Source organism: Colletotrichum orchidophilum (genome assembly GCF_001831195.1).
Source record: "Colletotrichum orchidophilum strain IMI 309357 chromosome Unknown Scaffold_22.1, whole genome shotgun sequence".
Lineage (NCBI taxonomy): Eukaryota > Fungi > Ascomycota > Sordariomycetes > Glomerellales > Glomerellaceae > Colletotrichum > Colletotrichum orchidophilum.
In genome coordinates, this window is record NW_019172978.1 from 307,902 (window position 1) to 321,793 (window position 13,892).

A 13,892-nucleotide genomic window follows, 5' to 3' on the forward strand; every position below is an offset into this window, starting at 1 on the left:
CGCCCGATCACCTGGAGAAGCACGTTCTGCCCTCGTTTTACGGCATCTCTTGCATGGCAGGGCAAAGCCTGGTGGCGTTTCCTTGAAGCTTCCATCATTTAAGCGGATGTCGAGACCTCGCAGCCCCGGGCAACGAAGACATGCGGGACGAGAGAGAGAGAGAGGCTGGGCTGGGCGCCATGGTGTAGCAATTGGATGGCGGGTGCAGCTGAGGAGGGGGGGAAAGGTACCGCATCGGTAACGAGAACCTTTACGGCGGACGACGCAGTGCGACGTTCGAGTTTCCGTAGTCCAGACCACTACGCTACTCCGCATGAAGAAAGAAACAAGCCGCTCCGAGGATGATTACGACCAAAGGGGTGTGCGATCCAGGGGAAATGGACGATGGGCGCCACCCAACGACACTAGACCCAATGGGCGATTCCTTTAAAGGGTTCAATCCAGGATCAAGAGAGGCAATGGTGAAATCCCCCAGGGCAATGGGCCATCTTGCACTGCGAACGAGAGCAAGCGATCGGTTGCTGGAGGATCTGAGAAAATGACGTCGTCGGGAAGCGGAGGCGTCTCTCATCTCCCCGTCTTCCCTTCCGGTCTTTTGGGTTCACGCAGCACGCGGGCTTGGGCTAAGGTAGAGTTCAGCAGGACGGCGCGCAACGAGCGACTGCTGTGCGTTGATTAGATATGGCGATGGCGATCTCCGGGCCATCCCCATCGTCATCCCAAGGTGCCCATCCAATTCCATTCAGACCAAGACCATCAACAATCCCATCCCCTTCTCGTCTTTTCTCCACACACGCCCCCTTCCCCTGGATCCCTGACCCTGAACTCCTGGGGTCCAGAGAATTTTAGCAGGGTGAACCAGGGAAAACCCGCAGCGCAAAGAGGTAGGGCAGCCGGGCAGGTATGCTGGCAGCGGGCCGACCAGGCTGTGAGCTTATGAAGTGAATGGAACGGTGGTGGGCTGGCTCGACTTTTTGCGTGAAGTGCTGCGTCAAGCCCACTCTTCCCAGCAACTATTGCTTGGTCTCTCCACTCTCTTAATAAAAATAGGCCCTGCGACTGGGTGTTTAAACCAGGGAAGTACTTCAAGAGCTCAAAGCAGACCAGACCACGGTCCACCAGCAGGAGACTGGGCCGACAAGGACGAAGGACGCGGGACGCGGGACGCGGGACACGGGAAGCAGAGCAGCCTTTCAGATTTTCTCCTTCTCTCTCTCTCTCTGTCTATCTCTCTCTCGCTCTCTCTCCCTCTCTCTCGTCTCCTGGACCCTGTTCACGTTCTTTCTGACATGCCCCTGTTTGGTCGACCCTCACCCTTGGCTGGCCTGCGTTAGCCGTGCCTTTGGCTCTTCTCTCTCTGCCTTGCCTAATTACTTACTGATCGGATCGCCTCCTCCTTTCCACATTCCCACCCGCTTTCCGCTCCAACCTCTCGTTGTCTGCTTCGCCGACCCTCGTTGTTGCTGTCATCATTTGTTGCATATCACTTCGTGTCGTGCCCATCCGTCCCACGACTCGGATTTTGTTCCTGTTTATCCATTTGTTCTTCATATCCTAATATCCCCCAGCTTCCATCCTCCCCATCGGCGAATCCCCTAGCCCGCCGCCCGCCGCCCGCCACCCACTTGCCCATCATCTCCATCTTCTCTGGCCTTGTGTAGTCTGGGTCCAGCTTTTCTGCATCTCTTTGCGTTTGGATAAAAAAAGTTTGAATGAGATCATACGGCTTCTGCTTTCACGCCCTCGCATACGCTCTATAGACTAATATCCGTCTCGTCGCCTTTCCGACTGTTCGCCGTCTCGTTCTGTCTCGTTGGACAGGCACCTAGGGTAAGTCATCATCAAGCCATTCCTCTTGTCCTCCCTCATTCCTCAAGCCACCGGGCGAGGCCTATACATAGCTACGCTTCCCCCTCGGATTCGCGACATCGCGGTGCGATCGGGAGAAGCATTGCATTATTGTTGAGCCCAGGTCCATCGCTAAGGCTGCTGGTGGCTACCCTTTCCGCAATACCCTCATTCCCCATCTCCCCGTCCCCCGGGTCTCCACGAAGGGCCACATAGCTCAGTCGCATACTGTGCACACTCTCGCGATACCTCACGCGCACCCAGTCGACCGACGGATTGCAGTTGCAGCTGACATTCTGGATTCTTTCCGCTACGCAGTATCGCCTCGCTTACCGCACTTTGGTGTCACACTCCGCACCAAGTACTGACACGAGCCACAAACAAAGCCCTCCCGAACCTCAGCTACCTGTCGTCATCCCACATCGGCTGACCCGCCTCGTATCGCCTTTTTTTTTATTTTTTTTTTTATTTTTTTTGCGGCCCCAGTCCGAGGCGAAGGACAAACTCGTAGCGATTTATCCTTACGAAGCCCGCCTCTCGAACTACTCGGTGTGTAAACGTGCAACGTTTATTTTATCCCACCAGGGAATACGAATAGCCGTTCCTCCATATGCCTAGATTCTCCGTCTCTTTCGGCAGGCGGCGATCGACCGTCAACTCGGAGGAGTTCCATGATGAGCCGCTAGAGACGACGACCAAAGAAAGGCCGACGTCCTTCCGCGTCTTAGAGCGGACTGAAGTAGGAGGACAAAAGTCATTTGATGGTGGACACAGGCTGCTCAAGGCAACCACGACAGCAATTCCTCCCAAGCAATATTCGGACCTGTCTCTCGAGGACAACAACATGTTTGCTGACGTGAAGAACAACCGGTATGTGCATCCTTTCATTCTCCTTGAATCACATTTCCATTTCAGAACACATTCTTGGCAACGATGGGCAGGAGGAGGTGGGATCGAGAAAGAAAGTAATTGAGACCAGGAAAGCAAAGTAGGAAAAAGAGGGTTGGCATGCATTCCATAGCGGCATGTCTCGGACTCTGCGGCGGATTGTTGCGCTGCTGATGGTCCTTTTTCTTGCTGTCTCGATCCCCCCCCTTGTCTCCAATTCATTTCAGGGCCTCGGCAAGGATTGTGTCTAACGTCGACTGACTCAGCTTAAGGGGAAGTGGGTCATCTAATACCACCAAAACAACCTCGACAGATACTTCTTCGCGCCACAGCAACGTCTCGACCACACCGTCTTCGGCTGACCTTGGCCATCAAGGGGCTCAGGAAGAATGGAAACCCTCGATTAGAAAATCACAAACCGAAGTTCCAGCTCCCAAGCACAGCTCCGGTGGGTTCCTGAGCAAAGCCGGCAGAACCTTTTCCTTTGGCGGTCAAAAGAAGAATCAAGTTCCTTTTGACGATCATCCGCTGCCTCCGCCGCCCTTGCCTCCCCAGGCGTCGCTGGAGGACGATCATACCCGCAGACCGAGAGGCTTAACGGATTCCACTGACAGGACGGCTACGCCGCCGAAGCTCAGTGAAGAGGACTTTGCCCTCGACTTTGGCAGTAATTTTGGTAACATGTTCAAAGGGTCCGGATTCGACAAAAGAGCCAGCCAAATGACGCTTCCCGGCAACGACAAGTCCAACATGGGACCTCGTTCCCTTACAACAAACCGAGTCAACCAACCCCAGCCATCGCCCATCAAGATAGACAAGTCCATCAAAGTTGAGGCCTCGCCTTATTCATGGAGCAGTCAACACTCCAATGACAATCTGCTGCACTCCGGCTCCACCTCTCCCCCGGCCACTGCACCGCCGCCAGTACCCCGGCATGGCTCACCACTGGCCTTCCGCAACAATGTGCCATCCGACATCATTGAAGACGAAGATGCGAACCTATTGAAGGACTCAATGGCAGCCAGTCGATTTCTTGGCGGTTCCAGTCAACCTAGCAACCCGTCTCCACCCGGGAGATTCCGCAGAAATGAAGACACATTCTCGACAGCGTGGGATGCAACGGACAGCAAGAAGGAGGAGGAGAACATGTTCGATAATAGCAGAGCACAACCGCCGAAGGCACCTGCGAACACCCATCGCTACACATCCAACAACACTCACAGCCCGCCCCGCAACAAAGTTATGACTCCCGCAGAATTCGAAAAGTATCGCCGAGACAAGGAACGCGATGACAACACCAGCGAAACGGTCAAGGCTTCCGGCGACAACCGCGATGACGATGAGGATCAGTATGATGACGACGAAGATGACATTGCAAAGGCGAAGCTAGCAGCCAAGCAGAGGAAGAAGCAGGAGGCTCACATGGCCGTCTATCGACAGCAGATGATGAAGGTGACGGGCGAGAACCCTATGGCCGGCCCTTCTGGCCATGCCGCCCGACCAAACCTTTCGGTGTCGCTTAGCACCCCAAACCTCGCAAACCTGACCGTTCCCGCGGGCCCACTGACGGGTAGGTCTGACGGTTCTGAAGGAGAGGAGGATGAAGAAGTTCCGCTTGCCATCCTGGCTGCACACGGATTCCCGAATAAGAACAAGCCTCCCGCCCGACTCTTGAACATGGCTTCAAACCCTGATTTGCGGTCATCCGCCCAGTCCCAACCCGCCCAGCCTGCGAGACCGGGCTCGAGCATGGGCGAGGGAACAGGTCCGAGAGGCACAAGCGGTGGGCATCTACCCGCATTTGCGAGAAAACTGCCACAAGACCCGTTCTTGGGTGCTGGTCTCATCAACGGACCTCCACGGGAGTCTCTTACATTCGGCGGAGGCTCTCCCGCACCCGGTGCCCAGCAGCCGGCCGTCGTAGGCGGCCTTGTCGGCGTGATTGCTGGCGAAGAGCGGGCCCGGGCTATGCGCAGAGGAAGCCCTAATGTTGAAGCTCAGAACGTCGACCCTTTCACGGGAGCCCCGGTCGGTCCTGGTAACGGAGTTCCGGCCTCCATGGTTTACAGCAATATGAACGGACTGAACGGAATGAATGGTGGTATGGGAGGCATGCCGCAGATGCAACAAATGCAACAGATGCAGCAGATGCAACAGATGCAACAGATGCAGCAAATGCCTCAAATGCCCCAGATGATGCTTACACCAGGAGACCAGGCACAGATTCAAATGACCCAGCAGATGCACCAGTTCATGCAGATGCAGATGCAGTTCATGCAGATGATGGCGACTCCAGGTCAGAACATAAACGGCATGCAAAGGCCCATGAGCCACGTTGGGACACCCTCCGTTCACGATAGCCAGCGGCAGTCTTACTTCGGAGATTCCATGCTGGAGCCCCCTCGACTCGACCCCCGAACAAGGACCATGAGCATGGTGCAACCCAGCTCCTCTTCATGGATCCAGCCTCCCGGAGGAGGATTCGCTCCATCTATTCACGGAGGCATGGGCGGTGGCGGTGGGTACGCACCCAGCATCCATGCTCAAGGTGCCGGGTATGCCCCCTCGATCGCACCCTCGGAACGCAGCAACGTGGGCTTACCAGGCCGCTACAGACCCGTAACGCAAACGCTCCAACCCCTGGACTCTGGCCGACGCATGTCGGTCATGTCGGGCGCCATGGGATGGGACCAGCCTCCCAAGGTCATTCAGCAGCAAGAGAAGAAGATGCCTGACAAGTCCAACAGCAACTCGGACGATGACGACGAAGAGGGCTGGGCCGCGATGAAGGCCAAGAAGGAGAAGAAGAGGGGACTGTGGAGGACAAAGAAGAGCATTGGCAGCGAGATTGGAGCACTCATCTCATAGGGTATAGACGATGACAATGCCATATGGACGAAAAGGGTGAGAGAAGAGGTGGAAATTCGGAACACGATAAAAAGACTGGACATATAACCAAAAGGAACAAAGACACGTCACACACCGCATCTGGGCGTGTTTGGGTTCTCTTTCGAGATCGGATTGGTGTAGGGTTTTTATTCGGCGCACCCTCCACCAAGTGTACATTCTGGGAGAATCTGGTTGCAGGGGGCGTCGCTGAGGAAGTGAAAGAGCAGGATGAAAGTGCTAGGTTATTGTTTACAAATTCATGATAGACAGCTCTTGGTGCTATAATCAACTAATGTTGGAGAAAAAAAAACCAAAATGAGCCAAGTATGTTTCGCTATGATTACACTTGCGTGAAGCTTTGGTGTATTCTGGAGCCCCGAGTCCACTAATTCACTCATGGGGGGGTCGAGCAAAAAGTAGAGAGATGATCTGTTTCCAAATGACGAGGTAAATTTCAATGGGTCGATCTCTATCCACGACCAGACCCATGGTATGATTATTTCGTTTCTTTTGTTTTCCTTTTCGGAATCTTTTTTACTTTTTTCAGTAAGCGTCTAAACATGATCCTCCCATTTTCGTTCCACTCAAGATGGCAGTGCAAAGCTCTTTTACTACTCGATCTTGCCCGCGGCCCAAGCCTTGCGCTTGACACCGAGCTCGACGGCAGCCAGGCCCCAGTCCTCGCCGTGGTTGTGACCGCCTGCAGTGAGCCCGGCGCGGGCCTGGGCTTGCTCGTCGTTGAGGACGGTCAGGACGCCAAAGATGACGGGGACGCCCGTGTCGAGGCCCACGCGCATCAGGCCGTGAGAGACGGCGTCGGCAATGTACTCAAAGTGCATGGTCTCGCCCTTGATGAGGACGCCGACGGCGATGATGGCGTCAAAGGGCTGGCCGGCGGTCTCGGTGGGGAGGGAGGTCAGGTCCGTGGTTGAGGAGCCGAGGAGGTCGCCGGCCGAGGTGCCGGTGCCGGATTGTGCAGATTGGACTTGGGAGGCTTGGTAGAGTCTGTATTTGGGAAGAGAGGGGAAATGATCAGCTAGCTTCGGGGTTTAGGTCGTGTTTCCAATCGGGAAGTTGGCTAGAAGAGCTTCGGAGCTTTCTGGGAGACCTATCGCGAAGCGCGGAAATCCCGAAGACGCCTCGTTGCCGTCTTCTTTTCGGCGGCTGTTGCTGCACTCACCTCTGGACGGAGATGGGGAGCTCCCAAGCTCCCGGGACGGACTGGATGACAATGTTGGACTCCTTGACGCCGCACGTAAGGAGCTTCTCCTTGGCGCCCTTGACCAAGGGTTCGATGATTGACGAGTTCCAGCGGGCGTGTACGATACCGACGCGCAGGGCGCTGCCTTCGTGCTCTTGCGGGGTAGGTCCTTTGATGCCGGACATTGTGACTGGTGGTGGTTTGTGAAGGAGGGGGGTATCTAGACGTCTCGTGGGTGGTTCTTCGCGACAAGTGGGCGCAGGTCCGTCGTTGGAGTTTGTTTTTTGGCGAGGTTTGAAGATGGCAAGTGGTGAGTGGGCAACAATGCTCGGAACTGGGGAGCTATGTAAGGTGTGGTTTTGGCTTAGGAATCAGCTTGGATTTGCATTTGTATTAGCAAGGCGGGTAAGGCGGGTGGGCTGGCTCCCGTCAGGAACGAGGACGGAGGACCTTGCGATGCGGGGCAAAGCGGTTTGAGGTGCTTGCGTGCCTAGCACCTGCGAGAAAGCTGCGGGGCTCGGCATCCCCTGGGAATTGGCTGCAGGAAGCACTGGAACCTAACTTAGGTAAGGTAGGTAAGCTTCGACGCGGGCCCGTCCGAGCTCCCAGCTGGCATCAGCTGGCAAACGGGCCGCCGCTCTCCGCCAGGCAAGGAAGGGATGACTTACACGGCTCCTTCCTACGTTCTTACGCCTCATGCATTCCCCCAAGTACAGGTCCAGCAGACTTTTCTCCCCCTTACGATACAATCATCTTGACACTCTATCTTTCCGTTGTTCTCACGTTGTTGTGCACTCTTTCTCCTTCATTCTCTAGTGGTCTCCTTCCTTTCGGGACCCTTGCCCTGTCTCACACATTTGCACCCTCTATTTGAATCCCGTCTTCGAGCCAAATGTCAATAACTCAGCTACCTCAGGCCACAGTTCGACAGCTGGGCTCTTCTGTCGTCATCCCTTCCCCCTTGTTACTTGTGAAGGAGCTCGTAGATAATGCTATTGACGCCAATGCAAACAATGTCGAGATCAGGATCTCCGCGAACGCAATAGACAAGATTCAGGTCAGAGACAACGGCCATGGCATCACTGTGGAAGACTACGATGCTCTTGGACGCTGGTCCCACACTAGCAAGCTTCGAACGTTCGAGGAGCTTCAGTGCAAGGGAGGCCAGACGCTGGGGTTCCGCGGCGATGCCTTGGCAAGCGTGAATGCCGTCTCGAAGCTCACAATCACGACGAGGACGAGTCGAGATCAAGTGGCAACGTTGTTGGTACTCAATCCCAGAGGCGGTGGTGTAATGGACAAGAAACGTGTTTCGGGCTCAGTTGGAACGACCGTCGACGTCTCGGACTTATTTGCCGACATTCCGGTCCGTAGGCAAGAGATCCTCAAGGAGAGCAAGAAGGCATATACTCAGATCAAGGAACTTCTCAAGGTGTACGCACTCACTCGAACACACATCAGGTTCTCCTGCAAAGTCATCAAAAACGATAAGTTATCCTGGTCTTATGCTCCAGGCAAAGGCGGTGGTGTCCGAGAGGCAGTTCTTCAAGTTTTTGGCCCCGATCTGGCTTCGCAATGCGTCTAGAAGACCTTCAGTGGAACCACTCCTGCGATTTCAGCAACGAGGCCAGGGAGACCAGACACACCAGCGTCGATTATGAGACTCGAAGCTTTTCTACCGAGGGCTGATGCCGAACCCATGAAGGTGTCAGGCAAAGGCTACTTCATCTCTGTTGACGCGAGACCTATGGCTACCACAAGGGGCACCATGAAGAAGCTTGTCGATATTTACCAACAACATTTACGCGGCTGCATGATTGTCGACGGTTCGTCCAAGTCCATTTCCAAACCCTTCATACGCTTGAATATAGAATGCATTTTCGGAAGCTACGACCCCAACGTAACGACGGCCAAAGACGAAGTCATCTTTGCAAACGAGCCAAAGTTACTAGCTCTGTTCGAAGACATGTGCAAGGAGGTATATCAACCAACGGAGCCCAACAATACGGCTGAAGTATTCACAGAAAGTTGCCACGGTGCAAATAAGCAGACTACACAGCAGAGCCCCGACAACCTCCCAGACGATGACGAAGAGCATTACAGTCTCCTCCAAGATCCAGCGTCAGGTGACAGAGTGACGCTGGAAAGGACACACACCGGCCTACTTTCTCCTGAGAGTGGACTACAGCTGCCAGGATCTCCCGACAGAACGCAATTACACGGTCGTATCAGTGCATCCGGGGCGGCGCAGAGTTCGAGACATCCCAATTTTATGAATAACGACTTGAGAAAAGCCGGCGATGGCCCTGTCTTGAACAGTTCCTCTCTCTTGAATTCACAACAACCGCGGATCAGCCGACAGGCCGAGGAAAACAACCGGGAGCCAGATTTAACCCAAACCCTCCTTCGCATCGGGTGGGAAGTAAACATGGCTAGGGATGAGACCGCAAGTCCTGAGGGCCGTACGCAGCCGATTCTTCTGTATCCTTCCGCCACGGGCATACACGAGCTCATCCAGTCACAGAAGGTGGAGCAGGCCCAACGCGAGGAGCCGAATCCATGGTCCCTAGCCAAAAAGACAAGAGGGCAACGTTCTACTCGCCGCGAAGACATGACTGGGCCTCTATTCACTGATGAGCATAGTGGCAGCAATCTGGATAACACGATTCCTCACCAGCGAGCCCATGTCCCTGAGGGGGCAGAGTTCATTCAGGAAGCCGATGGAGTGATCGGCCGGGGGATTGAAGATCCAAGATACGTCCGGCACAAAAACTCTCAACCTGTATGGATACCTGCAGCAACAAGGGAGAATATTTACGTGGCAGATAACTTTGAGTCACCGATACTGCAACACCCCATCGCCCCACCAACTACTTATCAGGCTCCAAGACACCAAGACCAGCGAAGAATTCCAAAAGATGATGAAGCATTCCACCTGCCTCGTACTAGACACGACATTGACGACCTGGAAGTAATACCAGAGAGAGGCCCGGGAGTTCGCGAACGCATTGGCGCTCAAACACCGTATCCCTTTGCGAATCTTGATCAGAGCAGCGTTTTTGGCACGCCTCCTCCGTCCTCTAGTCCGGTGCGCAAACCATTACGGGTACTTGCCCGAATTGAACCAGGTAGAAAACTCCATGGACGATCAGCAACATCGAGGCCTATTCAGACCGCTCAAGAGGTTGTCTCTCAAAAGAGAGACGGACCGAGACAAAGCAGGCTTGCCCTCAAAGCAAGACGAGAGAGGCAGCCCCTGGATCTAGAGGATACGGCGAACCATTGCTTTCCAATGGTGGAATCAAGATATGATGAGTTTCAACACGGTTTGGAGGAGACAAGGACGTCAGGGCATCACTATGAGCAAGCTAGCCCACAGCCAAACGAGAGGGAGATGTTGGAGAGATTGAACGTTCTTCGCCACAGAATCGTGGACGAGTATGGAAAAGTAGAAGAAGAATGCGGCAGATCGCTCTCTCGAAGGCCTACAACACCTCTGCCAGACATGTCTCCGCGGAGAGACCTGAAAAAGAGGCTAGCATCAAGGTTCAGGTCGAGGATCAAGACGCACAAAAGGATGAGGTCGGAGATGCTGCCATTTGAGAAGCTTTTTTCTGAGCCTCATACCCAGACACGGTCACTTACACTCGATCTACAGGATTTGCGAAAACAGGTCACCGATGCATCTGATTATGATCTTTACGTTCTCAGAGGCGTACAAGAATTGGCTTTTCACATGGAAACAGACGAGATGGATAATGTTAGCAACAAGCTTCAGGAAATTGTGGGCGCCTGGGCGTATAAGGAGCATGGCGTTGAACTGGAGCTTGAGATTGATATTGGCGCATTGTGCGATGGAGGAGACGTAAAGAGTATGATGGGATGAAGCATATGCTAGAGGGTTTCATATCATTCGATGATTGGGAGGAGGTTGCGTTACAAGGCGCCTCCGGTATTTGATCGATGATCATTATGTGTCTCCAGGGCTGTTACTTGCTATATCTAGTTAACGACAATCGCATATTTGCTTTCATGTGGTGTTCTTCCATCATGTGGTGTTCTTCCAACCGTTTATTCTAGGCTTGCTCGGCTCATAGCCCGTCCCCTGCATTTCATTTTTCATCCTATTGGGTCCTCTCTTACTGCGTCACATATGGTGGAGGAGACTATATGTAAGCGGCGATGCTGAGTTCCATCTTCCAGCCCGCAAAGTTTTATGCCCATAAAGGCTGTGATAACTCTTAAGCAAAGGAGAAAGTTCAAGCCTAGGCCGGGTAGATACTCCTCGTGAGCCTCTCTTCGCACGACTCGAAGTGTCAGTAAACAGTTGCTCCCCCAGAAGATTTCCTGAAAAGACAAGTTTGGGTTTCTATAACTCATTTGATATAAACACGAAGGTTTCTGAGAGCGCAACCTTTGCGCAAGATACCGGATACAGCCATCTCCCCCCCAACCCTCCCCCTCATGCTTTCTGTCATTTGTCCAACTCAATAGTGGCAAAGTGTTACAGTGATGAGATACCCTGGAGACCTTCAGGAAGTCGGAACCAGGTAGATAGGGAACGTACGAAAATATGGGCATGCTTTTATGCTGAGGTGCAGGCTTTCGTCACGCTACTGAGTTGGCATACTAGTTATAGTAAAAGGGGCGATAGTTTGCGAGTAAGAATATACGAATGATTAAAGTACTGCCTGCCGTTCAGTATCATCTTCGCGAAGATCGAACACAGCGGAGATGTCATGAAATTGCAGTACGCTTTGAGTTAACAGCAGCACTTCAACACTCCGAGGCAGAAGCCGTCAGCCGTGAAGTTGGCTAACCCGTTCGAACCCGTCCCAATGGTACGCCACTCCGTTGCGCAAGGAGCAGGGAAAAGGATGGAAAAGGGGGGAAGGAGGGGACTCAGGAGAGGGGTGGCGTTGCCGATCCGAGAAGGAAACGATGATGCGGGAGTCCACAAAACCCGGCCCCTTGGATGAGTACACGTACTTGATGTATACAGGTTTTTCTTAAACTTTGTGGGACTAGTCCCCCACCCCCCCCCCTTTTCCCTACGCAAACTCCGTGTTCCGCGTTATACGCGATATTACCGGCATGAACAAGGAGACGGGGGACTTGTCAGCTATAGTGATATGTCTTCATGCCATTGTTGCTTTGTCGTGCTGTCTTTACAGTTTCGGGAAGTGGTTTACTGTCTTCGCTGCTATGGCAGCAGATCTAAGTCACAATAGCCTTCCAGCCAAACCGTTTCCCCAGCATGGAAGTGCGGGAATATGAGAAGAGGGAGGCTGGCAAGCTGGGATGGAACAGGGCAGCATCGTATTCCGGCTGCGCCAGTACTAAAAGTAGCTGTGTGCGGAGACCACACCGTTCGGCGCAAGTTACACAGAACAAGTGGTTGCCATTGACGCGGGCGGCCCTGTGGCTTGCCCGTAACGGCGCATGTGAGGCGAGCCGGTGACGGCGCCCCACAGGCTCCGGCTTCCTGGCGGCTTCCTGACGCACTTCCCGCGAGGATAGGGCTGGGCCGGCCTGGAATCTTTGTAGATAGCTATGTAGCGGTGAGATCCAGAAGCAAGCCGAGGAATAGAGGGTAGGACTCTGCGTACTGCAAGAGATGGTTATTGCTAGCTACGGAACTTTTGCCGCTTCCCGCCCCTTCTTCGACGACGGTATACCTTGAAGGAAAACATGAGTATATCGCGGAGGGATTGCAATCGGATGTCTTGGAACCAATCTTTCTCGGCGCTGGGCCGATGTAGGAGTGTGAAGCACGCACGATGCTATTTGACCCACTGTCCACGGCTGACACCCAGCCCGCGAGACACGGGTTCCTTGCATCCATCTGTGAACATCTTGGTATTCCGCCATCCGGGTCTGTAAAGGGTTATCAAGCAAGAAGAAAGCCGGTGTATATTGGTGGACTCGGGACATTGAGTAAGGAGTCACGGAGTCAAGTACTGAACGAGACGACGATCTCCCCACCGCAGCCGACCGTGAAACCAGGCGAAGTGACGTATCCAGCTTTGTCGTCTGGGGCAGCGGCAATGATGGGCAAGCGGGGACGAAGAGCGTCGTTCGGGACAGCTTGTTGACACTCAAATCAGCAGTGCGAAAATGTGCATCTCACGCCCGGCAAAAAGCTTCCAAGTCACCATCTGTAGCACCATGCAAATCCCAAGTGTTGCCGAAAATAGCTACAGTAAAAGTAAGCGAGATAAACGGAGGCTGACTTGTGCAGAACTTCGTATTCAGGACGCGAAGGAATCTGATTCTTATTTGTTGTCGCCGCGTGGGGTGGAGGGAAAGGCAGTATGATTGGATTAGTCGACGGGCTAGTTATCGCATTTGACGGATGAGGGGTTCTGACGGTACTGATGCGAAGAGAGTCAATGTTTCACCACCAAAGTTTGACATACGTTTGCTTGAACTACTTACGCAAGCACGGCAAGTTTGACAAGGTATCCTTACAGATAGCACGTAATACCCAGGTAGTCAATGTGTTGAGTGGTTCCAAGTTCGGAAATGAAAGATCCAGCCTCTAGGTATTCGTAATGGCTGGGTATGGGCGGCGCATCGAGCCCGAATTGTCGTCGTACTGCTATGCGATCTAAGTCAATTCTCTATTCCTAGAGACGGGCGATAATGTTATGAGCATGTATGAGTTCCGTGACCATGGTCTAGGCTGTGATGTGCGAATGAAGTGTCGAGTTGTGCAACTGGGTGTATAATAGCCAGATGCTATACACGGAGAACCCGTCAATCATGATTGAACCTGGCAGTTTTTCTTGCTACTACTATGGTATATTCCGTAGCAGCTCGGGTTTACCGTTCCGTGGCCCAACCAGCCGAAACATCGACAGGTATTCCTGGCCGTGGGCGGTGTAGACGTCCTCTGCTGGGTTTGGAGCGTTGCACACGGTACCGCGGTTTGGACGATCCTCTGCGATGCATGTGGGCCAGCTATGTGCTCGGTGGCTTGGAAATTGGTCTTGCTGCTTGCTGGAGACAATGGGATTTCGATCCGGCGCTTTCGTCGTTTCTGTTTGTCTTTCCACGACGGTTG

At 53.5% G+C, this 13,892-nt stretch overlaps 3 protein-coding genes across 3 annotated transcripts; 2 read left to right on the plus strand and 1 right to left on the minus strand.

Moving 5' to 3' along the window:
• Positions 1–2,458: 2,458 nt before the first annotated feature.
• Positions 2,459–5,604, plus strand: CORC01_03662 (uncharacterized protein; the record flags this gene model as incomplete). Its single annotated transcript, XM_022615311.1, has 2 exons — positions 2,459–2,718; positions 3,009–5,604. The coding sequence occupies 2 exons, from the start codon at positions 2,459–2,461 to the stop codon at positions 5,602–5,604; spliced, it is 2,856 nt and encodes a 951-aa protein (XP_022478237.1).
• Positions 5,605–6,236: 632 nt separating this feature from the next.
• CORC01_03663 (6,7-dimethyl-8-ribityllumazine synthase) lies at positions 6,237–7,167 on the minus strand (the record flags this gene model as incomplete). Its single annotated transcript, XM_022615312.1, has 2 exons — positions 6,237–6,630; positions 6,806–7,167. Coding segments are annotated over 2 exons (756 nt in total), but the record flags the coding sequence as incomplete, so codon positions are not given.
• A 551-nt stretch (positions 7,168–7,718) lies between these two features.
• CORC01_03664 (uncharacterized protein) lies at positions 7,719–10,712 on the plus strand (the record flags this gene model as incomplete). Its single annotated transcript, XM_022615313.1, has 3 exons — positions 7,719–8,260; positions 8,510–9,914; positions 9,999–10,712. The coding sequence occupies 3 exons, from the start codon at positions 7,719–7,721 to the stop codon at positions 10,710–10,712; spliced, it is 2,661 nt and encodes an 886-aa protein (XP_022478239.1).
• Between the last annotated feature and the right edge of the window lie 3,180 nt (positions 10,713–13,892).